This window comes from Pygocentrus nattereri, chromosome 29 (assembly GCF_015220715.1).
Source record: "Pygocentrus nattereri isolate fPygNat1 chromosome 29, fPygNat1.pri, whole genome shotgun sequence".
NCBI classification, from domain to species: Eukaryota; Metazoa; Chordata; class Actinopteri; order Characiformes; family Serrasalmidae; genus Pygocentrus; species Pygocentrus nattereri.
The window spans coordinates 8,850,872-8,871,209 of NC_051239.1; the positions used below are offsets into that span (position 1 = coordinate 8,850,872).

The 20,338-nt window shown below is 42.9% G+C and overlaps 1 protein-coding gene across 2 annotated transcripts in view; it reads right to left on the reverse strand.

Moving 5' to 3' along the window:
- Window positions 1–14,848, reverse strand: part of tcf7l1b (transcription factor 7 like 1b) — a 51,355-nt gene extending 36,507 nt beyond the window's left edge. The window contains exons 1-3 of one of the 2 annotated variants that reach the window (XM_037536100.1): window positions 13,510–14,845; window positions 12,701–12,773; window positions 12,470–12,597 (exon numbers count right to left, since the gene is read on the reverse strand). In XM_037536100.1, the coding sequence (XP_037391997.1) occupies window positions 12,470–12,597; window positions 12,701–12,773; window positions 13,510–13,695 (387 nt within the window). In that variant the 5' untranslated portion in view covers window positions 13,696–14,845. Of the gene's footprint in view, window positions 1–12,469; window positions 12,598–12,700; window positions 12,774–13,509 lie in introns of both variants that reach the window. The other variant, XM_037536101.1, reaches the window with a different exon arrangement.
- Between the last annotated feature and the right edge of the window lie 5,490 nt (window positions 14,849–20,338).

Here is a 20,338-nt window from a genome sequence, read left to right on the forward strand (position 1 = left end):
GACTAAAATAACAGCCGCTCAGACGCAGAATGTTACACGTTATAATGATCTTCCAAATCAAACTAAAGCTAATTATGTAAAGCTAACTCCAGCACCAGTGACTCTGAAAGGGGTAAATACCAGAGTCACATGAACGTGGGCTTGTGATGACAGCTGGCATAACACAGCAGGTCAACACACACCAAAGCAGTCCAAACCTATTACACAGGTCACCAGTGACGAGTGTGTGTGTAAATGCATGTGTCTCTTCCAGTCAAAGACAACATTCAAGGGCCTCTCGCTAACCATTTTAAATCAAAGCTGTCCCATAGTCATACTGAGTGTATATACACACATCATCCTGGCTGCTATCAAGAAGCTCCAACAGGCAGCGGGCGAGAACAACTGCGCTTCACTCATGAGAGGATGTCATCAGCCATTTTATATACTCGATAGTGTTGCTTTTATTTGACATGTGAAAAAATGGCTGAATTCTGAGGTTTTAAATTTCATTTGCGTCATAATTACTTTTTCAAGAAGAAAACAGTCACGCACCTGTCGTGCTTTATTGTTACTCTGATAAAATGAGTCTTTAATAAGCAATTTCCAATCTAAATTCACAAGAAAAACATCCAGTGCATCCATGTCTTTTTCACTGTATCTTTAATACAGTAACAGAAAGCTCAACAGGGATGTGCACATGGTATTACTCCTCTAGTGGGAGATTTAAACAAGCAGCCTTCTTTTTTGGTTGCGAGGGTGGGGGGCGGTTACAGGGCCCTTCAAGTAAAGCATCAGCGCTCTATAATGTTCATATGGTACATTTGGTCATTCTGAAAGGCTGCAATAGACTACCGGAAGAGTAGGAGGCAATACGACTTGTAAAAGAAGAAACAACTCTTTGAATTAAGCTTGGCTCTGAGACAGTGGCAAAGAGGGAGGAATGATCATTCAATCAGTTGATCGCTTATTTGATTATAGAGATAGCATTAGTTTCAGCTCCTTACTCTGTTTTGCCTCTAATATAATCAGATGGCAGCCTGAGCATAGCAAGCCTCCCTAAAGAGCCCAACTGCTTAGACTGAGGTTAAACGGAGGTTAGCCCGAGGTTATGCTGAGGCTAGGCCCGGGTTTCCCCCGAAGGTGATGCCAGCGTGAATAGCAGCATGCAGGAGTTAATAAAAGACGCTCGGCTGACGACGGCAGACGCACTGAGGTCTCTTTATGGACTCTCAACAGGCTCTCTGTGCCCACACGGCACAATGGAAACGGTGACTAGCGCCATTCAGTCCATGGGACCAACTCGGCTTTGCCTCTGACAAACTTTGTTTGGGACTGTTGTTGTTGCAGAGGCTCGCCTGGAGCTGCCTTATTACAACAGCTAATCACTCACATCTGGAGATCTGCAAAAACAGAGGCAGGGGGAGGATGGAGTGAAGGAAAAGGAGAGAGAGAGAGAGAGAGAGAGAGAGAGAGAGAGAGAGAGAGAGAGAGAGAGAGAGAGAGAGAGAGATTCTAGTGGTACAGTGAGAGGGGGAGAGAGGGGGAGAATGCAAGAGCAAAGGAGGAAACAATGAAAGAGGAAATAAAGAAAGGAGAGAGAGAGAGAAAAAGAGCAAAAACAGAAAGAAAAACAGTAAGACCAGAGAAAGTGAAAGCAAGGAAGAAAGAACAAGAAACTACAAAACAGAAAAAAAGAGAAGACGACATGAAAACGAGTGAAGAATGCAATGTTTGACAGTTAATAGTACGATGTGATCATCCAGCTTTGCTTGCTAATACTGCTGACTGGTGCATTTTCCTAGCCTTCGTGTGACCCACAGCTTTTGCCTTGGGTAAACATAATATCCATCACGCCGTCTGATCCGCTGGACACAACGGTGTCCAGTGGATCAGGAGTGGAGGCCTGGGGTTTGGCACGCTTTCGTAACCTGGTGAGGAACTACTCTAGCTGGGCAGAGTGGCAGGCCCTGGTGAGGGTGAGCCTGGAGGACCAAGTCTTGCTAGAAAAACACAGGAGGAAAAACAGACTAAAGCAAAGTTAGTTCTCCAAGCAAGAGTGCTGACCATGCATCAGATCTGCCTTTCATGGCTTACATCCTTCATATCCTCCCTAGCTTAGACACATGTATGGGCTCTGATCTCTTAATGCACCACACTGATATAGGCAAAATACTACACTGCTACATACTGCAGTTTCATTAGGCTCCATAAAGTGAGATGAGAGATGATTAAAAAAACTAATTTAATGGCATTCATTGGATCATGCAAACGCCTCATCAAAACCCACAGAAACACCTCACATTCGTCAGAAAGCTCAATGCATACAATAACAAAAAATAAGTTTTTAAAGCTTTTCATCTGCACACTGCAGTCTTTAATCTTGCAAAGGCCAATATCACGACAAACGATATATTGTGGAATCACATCATTTAGATGGACCAAACAGTCTAATGATTGTCTGACGTCTACAGCAACATACTAGAGGCCCCAGTGAATCTTCACAGTAGTGGCCCTCTCATTCACACTGCAATGCAGCATAATGCTCTTCTGTTACACTGTTATGTTTCTTGTATGCATGCCAGTGGTTCCTTGTCCCAGTCAGGGGGGCTGGGCACTTAAAACCAGGAATGCAAACCACTATTCTACATAACCACAAGCCTGTACAATCTCACAAGTCCTGTTGCTCTGTCTTTAAATTAGAGCAGTTATGATAACTCGATTAACTCTACTCAAAAAAAAAAAAAGTCGGCAATGATCAGTTGGCAGTTTGCATGTACGAGTTTAATTCAGTTGGAAACAGAGCCTGCCGGGCATACCGATTTATACGCATTTTTATCTTGCATAGCTTATCCCAGTTAAGTATTTTGGAATCTCTCAAAAGCTATGCATTGTTTGTTACACTTCTCTTTTTTATTATTATTCAGCCTTTTTTTTTTTTGAAAAACACTGATTACATAACCATTGGTAGATAATCCGATTACTGACATAATACATTTTAAAACAGACTCTAGGACTCCTTCCATCCTCTTTCTCTTACTCACTATCTCTCCCTCACACTAGCCTGCCATTCATCCTTCTCTTGCTCTTTTATCAGCGCTGTCACCTCTGCTTCCATTTGTCCGCCTTCTTCCATTTGCTATCTACCAGCTCCTAAAAACTCATTGCTATCACTGCAAAAATCTCTCCTTTTTTCACCCAACCTCCATCTCTCTCTTCCTCTCGCAATCACCAACTCTGTCCCTCACTTTTGCTACTTCTCTCTCTCTCTCTCTGCTAAGCTTTAACTGAAACCATCTGGATGGAATACCAGACTGATGAAGCTCTGTTTGGGAGTTGCACCCCTCCTTTCTCCCTCCTCTCTCCCCCCTCCCTCGGAACAATTCGGTTTTATTAGCCTGGAGTCTAGCACTTAGTGCCCTGGTTTTAAGAGCCTAGATGCCTCGACATGTGAAATAAAACCCTGGGCTCAGAACGAGGGGGCCACACGTCATCCCTAGGGGCCCCCCGTGCAGCTGAGGGGGCCCGCCGGCATATGCAGGGCTGCTATCAATCAGCCTGAGAGGCCTTATCGCCCGCAGAGAGCAGAGATGGATCACCCCCCTCGCCCTGCTACCCTCAGGGGGTTAACCAGCAGCCCCAGGCTAGTGGATTGGGGGCTTGCAGAGCTCACATGGGGGGGACGGCCACAGGAGAGAAACTGGTACTTGACACACGATCCCTGCCAAAACACACATCCCTATACACTTACGCAGGACATGGGCGCTTGACCATTTGGCGTTAGTATCACATAGGATAAGAATGTGAGTCTCCTTGCACAGTCTTCATTTCCTCATCGCTCCTCAGTGTTCTTTATTTTTGACCTGCAGGCAGCTGTGCAGTCTTGCTCCAGTGCCAAACTCCACTGTTTCCCATTACGCATTACATAGTGCTAGAGCTTAGGATTAGACTGTGCATCCTACGCACACACATACAACTACAGTCCAAGACTTTACAAATGGCTCAACTTGTGTGTGGGCGTGCAAGTTGTCCCTGCCCACTGAGCGGAGTGAAGATTCAGTCCATATGCCTCAATAGGACCCTGTCGGTTTCACTGTGATTCATTATTACACTGAACAGACCAAGACAAATCATGCTGTAGGTAAAGAACATAGCAGAAGTACAGTCTATGACTCGCGTCTAAACATTCTGCAGATGGTCAGCAGCTAAGTAGCTTGAAGTGTTCTACCTGAATTAAGGGAGTAATGATACATATTTTCAGCTTCGATTTTTTGTTCTGAGGTCAGGATTCAAGTCATTTTTCAATATTTTGTGCTTGCATGCACGCTGTGTTTTTACTACTGTGCCTTTAAGTCTGGTACATAAATGATGTGTGTTCTGATTGTGCTTTCCAAAAAAAAAAAAAAAAAAAAAAAAAAAAAAAACACAACAGGCTGAAACATCCCTCATCACTGCAGCATTAATGGGTACGCACGCAATATAAAAATGCTGTACAAACTGAGGAGGAAACACCAAGTTTAGAAACTTACCACGCTTACATTTTTACATACTCTTGATGGGTTGGTTTGGATAAACAAGTCCTTCAGAAAAACTTTCAACTTCTACTGTGTCACATTCTTAACAACATAAGCCGCAAACACTGTAACCCATTGAATTTAAGCGCCTTTAGAATTAAAAATTAAGTCTTTACAGCATGGGTGTGTCCATAGCATAAGCCCCAACCTATTTCCACCCACTTCACTCTAAAAAGGACACACCCGGATGCCTGGTTTAGAACAGTGGTTTCCATGAAAGACGGAAAAACGAGAGCCCCTCTGGTGAGACAGAGGAGTGTATCGGTAATATACGTACTGAAACCGCCCTTAGTCTGAAAGCCATCCTTAAAAATGTATGACAACAAATAAGTATTTTCAGTGCTCACAATAAATGCTGCTCCTGGCTTTCAGCTACACTCTAGCTCTTCAGTACTACTGCAGGGTTCAAGGCATTATTTGCTGAGCTAACGTTGATTTTAGCCAGCTCCTACTAATTGAGCGGGGGCTAAGCTAACGGAAAGACTGCTTTGCACAAGTTAACCACTGCCCTGGCTGGAAGAGGGAAGGGCAAGCAAACACCTCACACACAATCACACATTACACTCAGGTTTAAAAAGGTACTCCACTGTATGAAATGAGTTGGTTGCTAGTGCTTAGTTACAGGAGGCAAACCACAACTTAGCACCATGTAAACACTTTCCACAGAGAAGCGTATTAGCCCTGTCCCACAGAGATTTAATGATGAAGCTTGAAAGGATGGCTTAGCACTTGGTGTTGCTCTGTCGTGTCGGAGGCGTCCCAGTGTGGAGCAGAAGCGGGCAGCGTTTCTGTCAGAACCTGGCTAACTCCAAAACACCCGCCTCAGATTAATATATTGATGAAGAAATAAATTTATACGCATACTCTCTTCCCCGGCACTTCCAGTACTTCAAAGGGCTTCCATTGATGTCACCGAACGCAGGGAGTCGTTGGAGAGTGTGTGTGTAAGACAGAGAGAGCAAGAGTGTGTTCGTGTATCGATGTATGTGTGTGTGTGCGCAGGGAATGGTTGGCTCGCCAGTCCTCAAAGGGTGCCGAGCCTCTCCTGAAGGGCCTTGCTCTTGAAAAGCCGGAGAGGGCTATAAACAGAATATCTAATGGCAGAGAGGGAACGGAGAGAAGGAGGGAGTAGGAGGAAGAGGGGGGCACAGACAGACAGACACACACAGAGAGAGAGAGAGAGAGAGAGAGAGAGAGAGACACGATGGGAAGGCCACGGGTGGCAGATGAGTGGATGCCAGCTATAGCGCGCTCCTCAGAGAAAGCAGGAGAAGAGAAGAGAGGAGGAAGGCCAATGCTGGCAATGTTTCACACAATTCAGACAGTACACACAAACAGACCTGGTTAGAGATGCACTGTTTTTCTGGGGCAAGATTAACTGGAAATCATCATCATCATCATCATCATCATCATCATCATCATCATCTACCTGCTCTTCCTGGCCCTCAAAAACATTCCAGTCTACTTCTGATGGACAGCTTTTTTAAACATACTTCACCCACTGCATGTGTGTGTGTGTATATTTATAAAAGATATTAGTTTAGGCAGGTCAAAGTTAATAATCAAAGAAAACGACTTTGTGAGCCAGTTACTGCAAGTTACTGATTTGGAATTTGTCTCCACAGTGACAAAAAAAAGTCTTAATTTTTTTTTTTTTTTTTTAAACCTACACTTCAGCTTCTAAAGTGACCAATGGTGTTCTAGTTTGCTGCCATCAGGGGTCAAACTTCAGGTAACTGTCCAAAATGGTGATAAGGCAGGTGAGCCGAGCGCTACAGTGTAAGCTACAATGAAAGCAAACATGTGGACTGTCCGTTTGGACTTATCTGCCCTCATGTTTCCTCAGTTACAATGAGAAGGCAGTTTGTGTGCCTTTCTGTAAAGATAACATAAAACAAAGTGTGTGCGTGGGGGTGGGGGGAGCTTTTGTTGAAGCAGATTCTTCTTTATGGACTTCAGAGCTCCAGACCGCCTAAATTTCTCTTTAAGGTATAACATGTTTCATTTTCACTGGTGCAGGGAGGCCAAAAAACACATTCAAAAATACACACAGAAATGTTCTGGGCTAAAATAAGCACTGTGACAAAAGTACAGTGGTACAAATAAGTGTGCTAAGAGGAAGAGGGAGGAAGAGGAAGATGACTAAAAGAAAGGCAGAGGGGATGACGGGGGCGGAGGGATTTGCCCCCCGTGTGGCTGCTGAGTCGGACAGCGCCGCAGACAAGACTAAACACTTCGCCCAGCATTTCCACCAAGCCGCGTTTGTTTGCCAGTGTGGGCGCCAGCACACAAAAGCTGCAGTTACTGGGGTTTGGCGAGCCACCTCCCTTCAGTGGCTCAGAGTTTGTACGAGTCAGAAGAAAGGGCGGGCGATACGACGGAATTGTAACTTCGCGATACTTGGTGTTTTCAGAGTATGCAATACATATCACATTATTCTGTTTTTCTGGGATTCACAAGACAAGATGCACCAGCAGCCACTTAAAAAAGGGCTTTAAAAAGGCTATGAAATACAGACAGGCTGTCATTTTTGCAAAACAAAATTATAAATGAACAGAAAGAAAGAAAAGTGGAATTAATAAATGACAAATAAGAAAGGAAGAATGGAGTGACAATCATCTAGTACTATTTAATTTATACAGATACTATACACTGTTTACAGGCTCACTATATGTGCTCTAAATCTGCCCTTTTATGATATATGTAGTTGCTTAGAGATCCAAAAATACTGACAACACCCATGATAAACTCAAACATCATCATAAAACTGTTTTATATCACAATAACAGTAACATATTGACACATGCCCACCCTAAGTTGGGAGGAGACAGGGACTGCCGTGAGGGTGACTTATATAACAGACCCCCTCTCCAAGTGACTCCAAGAGGACATGGAGGAGGGGGGGGGGGGCAAAAGAGTTGAGAAACAGACAACAACAGGACTTGATGGATTTACCAGGAGAGAGAAGGCTCGGTAACTTAATTTCTGGGTTGTAAATAACGAAGACATTGCCGTAAACAACATACTGCGTTGACACTGCAGCTCCTCCAGATAAATAAGTTATATACACTGTGTGATCCAGCACTGTACTAAAATTGTGGCATCTGATCCAACAGGCTGAAGATAAACAAAACTGTATTCAAGCAACTTCAGGTGAACAGCTGAGTAAACAGTGGCTAGTAAACACCCATTATCAATAAGATATAAGAGTGAAAGCTGTGTGACTACTGGAGTCATGCCTTACCTGCATCATTCAACCCCCCCATGCCCTCCTCTTCAGCTCAAATTCAGGTCTGAGAACAGCCAGCCAACACACAAATCTCACTGGCTTATTAGGAAAATTCTGTTCTAAGCAGGCCCCAAATCAATTTTCATAAATCTGTACTTCTCCACAATATTACTCAAAGAAATCTCATAACTAGCACTCAAGAACAGAGTGTACAGACTGGCGCGTAAAGAATGTCGATCCACCGTGAACTGAACACCAAGAACAAGGAAAGAGAATTACACCGAGCCATCTCTGAAATGGGACACTTCTAAAGGCCAATTCACAACAAAAAAAAATGTTTAGTCTTCTGTCCGACAGAACAGATACACCTTTATTCTTATCGATGTTTCAGTCCGCACTAGCTCCATAGTCTGTCAAAACGCAAGCTCTGCCCTTCTGCCACACTTTTTTCTCTACATTCTTTTCACATGCCACTTAAACTACACATCCTCACTTTCTCTTTTCTTACACATTCTCAGGATTTTATGGACCGTATTTCAAATAATTCTGGCTACAATGTTTTGATTGGCAGCCTACAACTATTGCACTATACTACTGGTGTACGAAGGCTACTGACATGACAAGCAGCCTTGGAACAAACACCATCTAGGCTAAAAACTTGCAACTTTGTCACAATGAACAGATCTTTATCTTCCACATCGTAAACCTGCTATTGAATTGGTGAAATAGAAAAGACGGTAACAAAGAGCTGTACAAGTATTCTCCCATCATTGGGTCTTTTATCAATAGGTCTGGAGTTATACTGTTGAATTAACCAGTGAAAATGAATCGTTGCTTTAGACCTGATGTGTATTGGGACCACTTGCTTGACGTTAAGAAATTGAGCGAAAGATGTGAGCTTCAGCCTGAATCCCTCAAGTTCAACTTGCATTAAAAGAGATCATTCATCCTTAAAGAATACGTCTCCTACAGAGACATATGAAGAAGATGGAGGAGAAGCTTTAGCAATGCAATGGGAGGGAAAAAAAGTGAAATTTGACAATAATGCCAGAAAGCACATTGCATAAAAAAAACCTCCCTAAATAGGCACAATTTATATTCCTCTTTCCCTTAAGTTTACAAAAAGCCATAAGAAGGACCTACAGGCTCCAAGAGCGGTTATATTTCCACACATGCACACCTGCATACACATACTTATTGTCTTTAAAGCATCCCAAAGCACCCTTATGTTTCCAGTCTTGTGCAAACAATAAACCCTTCTAAAACAACTCACGGGCTGGCATGACGAGAAGCGAGAGGGTAATAATGGTCTTTTCTTTAGCACCAATAATATTTACATTCCTGCTCAAACTCCCACAGGTATTCTAAACTCAGATTCTCTGCAGCAATTTCAACTTTTTTCCCCCTTTTGTTCCACAAAGCACTGTATTTCAGGGATTGGTCTAGCTTGGATTTTCATGACGTGGAGAAAAATTAAGCTTCATTGGCATTCGATAAGCCGAAAAACTATATGACGCCTGCAACTTTTAGCATTAAACGGAAAACAGAGCTCAAGCGACTGCACCGCGAACAGAGAATGGATTTCTCTTAGTATTGCTTTGCTAGCCTGAGAACTTGAAACAGATGTAATATTGTGTTTCACAGCCTTCTCCTCATATCTCTCTGTGGCTTTCATTGATATTTGTGCTGCCTACACACTGCCCTCAAAAAGTCTACAAAAACCCACCTCATATAAACACTGCCTTTCATAAAGCCTCACCGTAGCAAAAAAACCTCAGACTCCGGTGAAAACCTCTACCTGTCCACTATCAAAAATCTATTCCTGACATCTCCTAGAGCAATCTTTCAGAATGGCATAAACGCAGTAACTCGCATTCCAGCTGGAAAAAAAGCACAGACTAAGGCTTATCTTTTGGGCAAATAGGCAAACACAGTGTAGGCTGTGTTTGTAGGTTTGTTTCAAAAGTCAGCAGCTCAAATTTGAGTAAAAAAAGCAGATAATTGAGATTCTTACAGCCTCCTCGAGGGTTTGTTTGGAAAAGTCCTGACGGGATTTTGACAGCTGTGGCTGTGTTGGTCCGAGGGGCAGCTTAAGATTAGTGTGCAAATATCTAAAGAATGCCAGCCAGTCAGCATCTCAGTCACAGCTCAAACGGAAGGTGTTGATTGACAGACTAAGCTCATCTGCCTCAATGGCCCCCTTGATACAGACACACCTCCCCTTACTTTATACACAGGGCTAAATCTGATAAGTTTAAGTACAAGAAACTCTGGGACATCTCACTCTATGATTATCTGCTCGATAAAACTTGAAAACTGTGTCACAAGTGCAGAAAAGGTTACGAACTCCGACGAACTGTGATACGCCATGGAATTACGAGAAGAATTAAAACTAGACAGCGATGCTGCCTCCTTTTCAGAACAGAACAATGAAAAAGATGAGACTATATTCATCTCCTAAGTACAGCCATGTGGATTTGCACAGGGGGTCATTTACAGTGAAGGGGGGAAAAAAGGCCTGCTACTTTCTCCAATCAGTGAAACTTAATGAAAAGAAGGAGAACGTCTTTCTAATCCTGACCCAAAATGACACCATCTTAATGTTTGCAAGTAAGCCCATATTAGCCTCTGCCTCTTTAATGCGCATTACGCTTGTAAGAACAGAGCTCTTCTGTATTCACGAGCTCAGACTGACACAAATACCTTGCTTAAAATTGAGCACAACTTCTCAAACATGTCAAATCTTATCCGAGAACTTTGCAAAATAATAAAGAAACGCAAAACCTTTTTCACAAGTCCAAGTTAAACTACAGAACGCAAATGCAAAAGGGATTAACATATGGAAATAGTGGAGGCAGAACAACAGGGGAGGAGAGAGGCTTGCAGGCACGCTGTTAAAGATAATTTAAGCCAAGTCTGTCTTTAAAAAAAAAGTTGTATAGGCTGAGAAACAAAAGAAGATCCCCGCAATGGTATGCACCAAAAGCGTAAGGAGCGGCCATTACGCTAATGAGGGCCTATGGAGATCCCCAATGAAGCCATCAAGCACCCCCTCTGAATAACAATGCTGGCCTAACGCCTCAGTAATTGAATAGAGGGGACTGGGAAAGGAGGTAGAGCACGCAAGGAGGAGGGAGGAGACGGGGGAGTGAAGAAAAACGGGAGAAAAAGTTAGGGAAGGGGGCTGGAAGGGAGGGGGGGGGGTTGCTGCTTTTCAGTCAAATGCTTGGCTGGTTCCAATCAAATCGCATTGGGATTCAGGGCAAGGAGAGGGATTTGTGGGTTGGAATAAACAATAGTGGTGTAACCCAGAGATTTAGAGGAGATGTTTCACAGTTTAGGTAAAGAAAAAGGGGGGGAAAAAAAGAAAAGAAAGGAAAAAAGTTGAACGAAAAAGCTTTTCGCCTCAGTTTGTGGAGACCCCAAACTTTCTTTCTCTCGTTCTCTTTTTAACAGTGCTGACGTACACCAGCTCGGCCAAAGCGGACATGAATGCCTGCTGAGTCCTTTGCAAACGGAGCTGAAAGGAGCCACTGCGCAGGCTAAAAGGCCAGTCAACTTTTTCCCAGAGCAGAAACTCAGCAGAACAAAAATCAGAAGGGCCAGAACGGGCACGTCAGCTTCAGCGGCCCTCAAGTTTTTTGCAGGCATCCAGAAAGAGACGCCTCCGAGAAAAAACAAAGCACACCCTGATGGACTTTCAGTGCGACATCCCCCCACCATTCCATTCCCTTAGCCATACTAATCTAATTTTCACTCAGGCAAAACAAGCAAACTCAAAACGCTTAATTACAGACAAACGCTGGGCAGCGCAGAGCTGAATTCACTGGGTATTTGTTCCATTAGCCAAGCATTTCACAGACAAACACAAAGATGACAACCAGGCAAAAGACATATTTGGACAAAGAATGACACCAGAGGAGCAAGGACCATGAAGGAATCACTAAACTGTTTTTAGATAAAGTATGCAGCTATAACTAAAAACGCTGACCTACAAATGTCATGGACCATAACAAGCGGCCTGACTAAATCACATGCACCTATGAATTGTTTAAACAGGTTTTCCCCCCAGAGCTAACAAAATTATTAAGGGTATCATCTTACTAAATGAAAAAAACAGTCATGACACCTAGGTCTCACAAATACTATACAAACTTGAAATACATTCAAAGGCATACTGCTGTGAACACTACAAAAGCGTATGTGAAGAAAACATCACAAGTCATACAGAGAAATCGCAACTTAATGATAAGACTGTGCGCCCACCTTGGAGCCACAGGCCACAAGATGAGATCACTCAACACATGCATGTCTATGCGTTTGCATGTACACACATGCTCGTATGTGTAATCTATCTGGCTCAATATTTTTGCCATTTCAGACCATGTAAATCTTTTCAACTACACAGACTTAAACTTCACTCTACACAAGACGAGAAACACACTGTGCCATTTGTTCCTCGTCTCACAGAGGCTGAGCTAGGACAAGAAAAAGCAGTTTGGCCTCAACTTTTCTCAACCCCAGACGAACAAAAGAACTTCAGAGATACTCCTTGTTTTGGCCACTTGAAGGAAATATGGCAGTGTTCGTCCTGCCACAGTAACACGGGCCATTAAAAGTGCTGTAACTCAGTGCGTCCTTTGCGGCGTTGTGAATAAACTTGTGTTGTATGTTGAGGGCTACTCACCGTCCTGGCGCTGGGAGACAAGGCGCCGTTGGATAAATAAGGGCTGGCGAGATCCGGGATCATTAGAAACGGATAGCCTGGATAGTGGGGGCTCTTAAAAAAGCCTCCATCTTGCTGTCTTCTCAAAGCTTTGGAGGAGAAACGAGAAAGGGTGAGATTAGGGCTCGAAATACTAGCACAACTGTGGAAGTGAGAGTTCACCTAGTACATATATGAAGCAGAGATTCCCACCTTCACTAAAATACTCTCGGGCTTTCTCATAACTTTCAGTGTCAGGTCTGGGCTGAGGGCGTCTCTCTGTTTGCTGGTGGGTCCAAACACGAAAAGCACGGCATAAAATGAGAGTAAACACAAACAATTCATTTCCATAAAAGACACAGCAACAGATTAAAGGGGAACACCAGAGATAAAAAAAAAATCAAAATAAATCAACATAATTGAAGATGAAAGATGTAAACAGAGTCATTCACAGTGGTCTGGTGTGAAATGCTTCCTTTCAGAGAAAATTACAGTGAGGATTGTTTACAGTGGAGATGATAGGAACCAGACGTCCACCTCTAAATGCTCATAAAGTTATTATATGAACTGGTTATGAACATGCGGCCTGTTGTCTTAGGAAAGCTTTTTTTTAATAAAGTTTTGGCTTGAAATGTATTTTAATCATTTCATGGTGCAGAGGGACAGGCAGGGCGTTGTATAGCATAATACTCCATAAAGAAAACGTATTTTTCACACTAATTTCTTTTACCATCACTAACATTATATAGAAAAACAAAACTCGTGTAGGTTCACTGGTAGGTTTGGACAGTAAATGAAATAGCTAACCTATATTGGTGCTGTAGACATGGTGACCTCTGGTTCCTATCACCACCACTATAAAGAAATCAGAGTCTCTACAATGAGGCATTTCACACCAAACCACTCCGGGTGACTGTTCGCATCTCAACCACTCTAGTTATGCAGAAATTTTGAAAATAATGGTGAAATCCCCCTTCAAGCCCCAGTGACAACAGTGCAACCTGTTGAAAGGAGCAACTCACCTCAGAATCGGAGGAGCTGCTGTTGTTTTCTGACTCGTTTACTAAAGAAGACTTCACGTCGTCCAGGTCCCTCTCGGCAGACACGTTTTCGGAGATTTTCTCCTCCTGTTCTCCTTCGTCTTTGAACGAAATCATTTCATCGTTCGCCCCCAAGTCATCCCCGCCGCCTCCGTTTAGCTGGGGCATGTTTAACAGTTTAGGTTTTTTTATTATTATTATTATTTTCCCCCGACTAATAAAAGGTGCAAACGTTATCCTCGCTTCAACACCACCAACACGGGATCGCGAAGCCAACTGTAACGTTAGCCTAACGACTTTTCACAGATATAAACAGTCCGCTCAGTTCTCAAAGAGCATCGAGAGCACGAAGTTGTGACAACAACCACTTCCCACGGTTTCAGAAATAATCCTCGGCAAACGGAGACAAATCCGCGCTGTCCATGACTACAATGACGAACGACCCACTTGAGTGTGTGTAAACGTTATTTCGCTTCAAATGGGTCCTGGAAAAAAAATCTAAATGTCTCCAAATGTCTCAAAAAAAGAGTCGTGGGACTTGCAGCAAACTTGGCCGTGTGCTCGAGCTGCTAGCTAACGTTGACTGGTAAATCTGAGGAGAACAAAGCGACGGGAGCACACCGAAAAACCGAAAAAAGAGGGGAAAAAACAAGTCCAAGCCCAACTTCGAAAGCGTTTCTTCTTCAAATCCACTTTCTATAATCCACACTTTGCAGTTCGGGGCGATATCGTGTCCGAAAGAAGCAGAAAAAGGAGCAAGTTAACACTTCTAACTTGTTTTCCTTCCTTCTGCGGCTGCGGGGAAGCCGGAGACTTACGTTAGCCAAAGTTGCAACGGTCACGTCGTGTCGTCCCTTCACTCTTTCTTTCTCCCCAAAAAAGACTTTTGCAGTTTAAAAAAAGAACACAAAACGTAGAAAAACGGCTACTTGGGAAATAAAATCATCTCTTCTCTCCAATCCGTGGGCACGACATGACTTTTAAAGTCGGGAAGTGGCTCAAAAGGCGACAAAAATAACCGTGTTTTTGTAGGACTTCAGTTGATCGTCCGTTGGCCGAGGAGCCGCAGCAGCAGCAGGAGGAGGAGGAGGAGGAGGAGGAGGGGGGAGGGGGGCTGAGCGTAGAACCCGGAGCTGAACACGGTGCTCGCGCTGCCGGAGTGGCGGGAGCTCGGGCTCGCGCGGCCAGCGGGCTCGTTTAGAACGCGGCGCGCGGAGAGGAGGAGGAGGAGGAGCTCGAGCTCTCGCTCTCGCGCTGTAAAACGACACTCTGAGCTCGGAGCGCGCGGACACAGCGCAGAGAGGGAGAGAGAGAGAGAAAGAGAGAGAGCGCGCGAGCGCGAGGCGGCTTAAAGGCACAGGGCGAGGGAAACAGCCCCCCACGGCAGGACCCCCACAGTCAGAGAGCTCAGACCAGCGCAGGTACAAGAGAAGGGGGCGGGGCCGTGCAGCGGGACGGCACACGGTTAGCGCGCTTTAGCGCAGCGTCAGGAAAATAAAAGTTTTCAAAAGTTTGAAAAATGTTTTAATTTTTTTTATATTGCGTTTTTTAACGTTTTCTTTCTTTTTTTATTTTTTTAAAACCGTTTTGGTCACAAAAAAATGCCAACTTCGTTTTTCATTTTCTTATACATATTCTTTATTTATTTATTTATTTTTGCCAATTTTTTGGAAGGGTGGTGCCAAGATTTTTTCTTTTTTTTCTTTTTCTTTCTCTCTCTCTCTCTCTCTCTCTCTCTCTCTTTCTCTTTCTCTCTCTCTTTTTTTGTTGTAATGCTTCTAACCAAGTTTACGTTTTTCCCTCTCTTCTTAAACTTCTTCTTCTCGTTCTTTCACGCTCCACTGCTTTGGCTGAGATTGATGATGTCATGCTTTCCCAGACAGTTGCTTCACGTGTCACGTCGCAAACCCCCCCCCCCCCCAATCACCCCACCCTACCCCACCCCACCCCACCTACCCACACAGCACAAAAGAACAACTAGGGCATGACCATCTATGAAGAAGGCCAGACACCCCCCCCCCACCCCCCAACCCGCACACCACCCTATTTTATGCTTATACCGGCTGTAGTGGCCCATTTATGGCTCTCGGTGTCCATTGCAGAACCGAGTGCTGTTCATTACATTAGACGGGTTATTAATTACCACAATAATCCCAAAAAGTTGGACTGCATGACTTCAGAAGTCCTGCCTGAAAGACCTCTTGTGAGAGCTGCGGCTCTCGTTCTCACCCCTTCCCTCCCTCTGGCCTGTCTATAAGGGTGTGATAATAGCATGCTGTATAAGTCTGTAATGACACGGTGCTGAAGTAATTGCAGGTCGGAGCTGTGTGTGTGTGTGTGTGTGTGTGTGTGTGTGTTGTGCGTGCACGTCCAGTGCTAAGGTGGTGCTGCAGGACGGATAAGCAGGTTTGTTAGTGAAGGCTTTACTCATACTGGGTGACGGAATCCTCTGAAAGCAGCGTGATCCTCGAAACCTCCCACTGAGAAGCACCTAGAGGGCCACACGCACTCTACCCTCCATAACTGCTCTGCACTCTGCCTGATTTATTGATGTCCAGCTCCATTCGCTCGGCTCATCTGCTCACAGAGGAGTGGACTTCCTTCAGTGAAATAATGACTGAAGTACAAACGTCCAGCATCTGTTAGCCCAGAAACAGGAGTCTGTTACTCTCCCTTCTTTTCTTTTCTGGATCCTTTTGGTGTAAAATAAATTGCGAAAGCTGAAAACGAAGAGGGGTGATCAGCAGTAAAGCAGTGCAGGCTCTGAGGGTTGTGGGGTAAAAACAGTTAAGTAAACAGTTGCGAAACAGCTGCCTGGTATAAATGATCACACCACTGTCAACTGTTCCCATACATAATAAACTCTAATGGAAACCAAAACAGACGGTAGATGAGGGTTTCGTATAGTTGTAGTCAGTAATGTGTAAAAGAAAGATGCGCTGACCTGGTCTGCCTTCATTTTACAAGCAGAATTGTCGTTTTCAAACTTTTGAAAGTTTGTTTAGTGAACTTTTTTCACTCTTTCTTTTTTCTGCTCTTTTTTTTCATTAAAACTTTTATTTATTTGTTTCTTTGTTAGGGTTTTTTTGCTTGTTTTTTTTTTTTTTTTTTTTTTTTGGAGGGGCACCTTTTGTTTTTTTCTCTTTTTTTCGGTAAAGCTTCCAAGTAATTTGAAGTTTTTTCCCTCTCTTCTTAAACTTTCCTTCTGCTTCTTCCATGCTCCACTGCCTCGGCTGAGATGGTGTTGATGGTGTCATATCTGATATCAATTATTATACCACGGTCAACTGTTCCCATACATTTTAAACTCTCATTGAAACCAAAACAGACTGTATGTTGTTGTTTTGTTCAGTTACAGTTAGTAATGGTTAGTAATGTCAAAAAGAAAGAAGAACTGACCTGGACGCTGATTATTTATTAACTTAGACAACAACAGTTCTTCATAATCCGTCTGATTTCTGCCTAATGATCATCATTATTGAAGCATTTTTGCCAAAGTGCCTATCCAAAGTAAGACCTGTGATGCAATGAGGGGTAAAAACATTGTAACTCTATACTATATCTATTGTATCTCTATACTGAATATACATGACGTTATTGTTAGTTAAGAGAAGTTCAGCAGTTAAATGGCAGTTTGGAACATTTCACGACAAACTGACCAATAGAAATGGACCAAAGTGGCTTGGTGTAAAATCTAGTTCCTTTAAACTTTTTGTTTTATTGTTTGTTTTTCATTTTTATATGTTTTCTTCTCCTATAATCTGACCATTTTGGCAACACAAAGGTTTGACACCTCAGCAGTGATATGGGACACTGTTGGCATCAAAAAATTCCTTAGGTTTTTTCAATATTTTGGCGTTATTAAATGGTTACGGTGTACAAAAAGTCATTCAGAGTGGTTCCACATGAAATGCTCTCTTCTAAAGAAACTGAGTCACAATTGTTTACCAGCAGTGATAGGAATCAGATGTCTGAAGAGTTTAAAAGCTCCCTCACAGAACGTTATTATATAAAATGGTGATGAATGTTCTGCCTGATGTCAGAGACATTGTTTTTATGAGTTTTGAGATAATTTTTATGAGTTTTGAGAAAAGCATGTTTTTAAAGTCCAAAGGCAGAGAGGGGACATGCAGAGCGTTGTAAAGCAATATAGGCCCCAAAGAAATCTTGTAGACGACCAGTGGTGGACAGTAATAAAGTAAATGTAATTTGTTACTGGTCTTAAGTAGTTTTTTTTTATGTATCTGTACTTTACTGATGTTTTTCCATTTTGGGCGCTTTTTCCTTTCACTTCACTACATTTCAGAGTCTAATATCCGACTTTTTCCTCCTACATTTTGAGAAATCTGTCATTCCTTTTGGTTTCTGTGTGTATAAAAACGTAACATGTCAAAACGAAAGAAGCGCAAAGCCAGAGCACCAATCAGGGCCCAGCGGTCACTTTGTTTAGAGCTGGTTTTGACCTGTTGGTCATACCGACCCAGTGCAGCACGCGGTTCAACGTCAGCGCAGCAGCGTAAAACTTTGGGAGAGTCTGTTCAACATAAATGATGAACTAACCTAACTTTGTGTAAATAGAGCTCAATATAGAAATATGTCCACATATGCAGTCGAGACTGACGTGGCTTTTTTCTGAATTTCTACAAACACCATTTCATTTTATAGTAAATGAGTTTGGGCTGGTTTATGTTTATGAACAGACGCCTACAGATCAACATAGTAAAGGAGCTCATCTGTGATCCTGAGTCTAAAGCCAGTTTTTATTCAACTTAAACTTTGCTTGTTCGCAAAAAGTGATTTCAGAGCCACTCGGTTCTGCCTAATGCAAATTCAGTGTTTTGTTCTTATGATCATTTTAATAGACGTCAGCGTCACTAATTAATGGCATTCTACTAAAAGACTGGTTTACCAAGAGAGACACTGGAGTGTTTTCACCTAAAACGAGGTCATGAAGTCTTGTTATAAAAATGATAAAAGGACATCAGAGCCATAATTACTCTTTCAGTACTTTGATACTTAAGTACATTTGAAGGCAAATACTTTTGTACTTTTACTCAGGTGAAGGTCTAAAGGAAGTACTTCTACTTTTACTGGAGTAATAATATTTTACCTTGGGTGACTTTAACTCAAGTACATGATTTGTGTACTTCATCCACCACTTCAGAAGACACATGGTGGATGACTGGTCATTGTAATAGTAAGTAAAATGGCTGTATTTCTGTTGTAGACATTGTGGTTCCTATCGACACCACTGTAAAGAAATCTGAGACTGGACGTTTCTCTACAGTGAACCACTTCACATTTAACAGTTGGAGTGACTTCACTGAATTCACCATTAGGTACATGTAACTGAGCGAACTTGAGTAGATACCGCCCACCTCAGCCTGCTACTGGGCCTGTGTACGCTGTTTAATTTCCACGAATGCTTAGCCTTAGCATTGTCCTAATACCAGCCTCATGTGCCCTGGGCTACATGTTATGAGAAGAAGTTGGTGGTGGAGTGGAGATGATTGAGGCAGTAATCTCCCCCAGCATTGTTCTGGCTTTTCCAGGCTAAAGTGGGGGATAGGCCGAACCCACCCTGGAGAAGAATGCAACAACAACCGCTCAAGTTTAGAGTTACGGTGTTACAAATTACTGTGTGTCTGTCTCGCTGTGCGTCTCAGTGTGTGTATTCACACAAATGCTCTCTCCCACAAGTCTGCGCCGCTTAGCGAACATGTCTGAGCACCTTTCTCTCGCCCTTCCTCTCTCTACCTCTCCCTCTCTCTCGCGCTCCGTGCTGATGAAGTGTTTGTTTGAGGTGATTACTCTGTATGGGTCATTAGCTTTTAGAGGAGCTTGCTTCTCTCAGCTCAGATCCGGGGGGGATTCAGAGTGTCTACGGCTCATTATGAGCGCATTGAGTTCAGCCGTATACACGCCAGGTTTATGTGTCAAAGGTAGACACTTCATTTCCTAAAATGGGAGGGAAAACTGCGGGGACATTTTTGTAGCTTTAGCTTCGTAGCTAATGGTGTTGACTAGGACTGCACACTGCAGACAAAGTAGCATCTCATGGCTGTAACACCAAAACGTCTGACAGCAAGTACATCGTGATAAATTGACTCATAGATTTTTTCAACTTCTTTAAAGTTACAAGGTTTTGTTACATTAGTGACAATATGATTATATAATGTGCCTTATTCAGTCTATTAAAATGCATTGGTTAATTTATTCACTAACATTCAATGAGCTGACTCATCAAACCTCTATACTTTCTGTGCAAAGTTGAGGCAAGCAAGTTCTCTGTTTATGGTATGATGAAGCCACATCGCCCCCTATGCTTCCTGTAGTGTATTGCATTTTGTCAGAATAAAAAGTTATATACATTTTTTGAGTGGCAGTTGTGAAACTATGGCCCCCTTAAAGGATAGTAGGTGCCACTGCCATCTCCCCCAGTTTGAGAACCGATGATTTAGAGTTGTAGATACACTTTAAAACAGAATTGTACAGTAATTAAACAAAAGTAGGGCCAATTCTAGATATTTTGGAGTTGACCCTGATTTCAGTTCCACTTGATGGGAACTGATGGAGTTGATATCACACAATAGTCTTGATTCCACAATCCAAGGTATAGAGAAGGTCATCTGGCCAAAATAAACAGTACAAAATTAATTATATTTGAGAATTTGGAGGGCTAACACTAGGCTACATTAGCTTAGCTGACTGTAGGGGCACTGGCTAAGCTGTACCTGATTCTCTTGTGTCAATATTTTTGGCAGTGTTGTTTAACTGTAAGCCAAATTTTTGGTACAAATTGTAAAAAGTG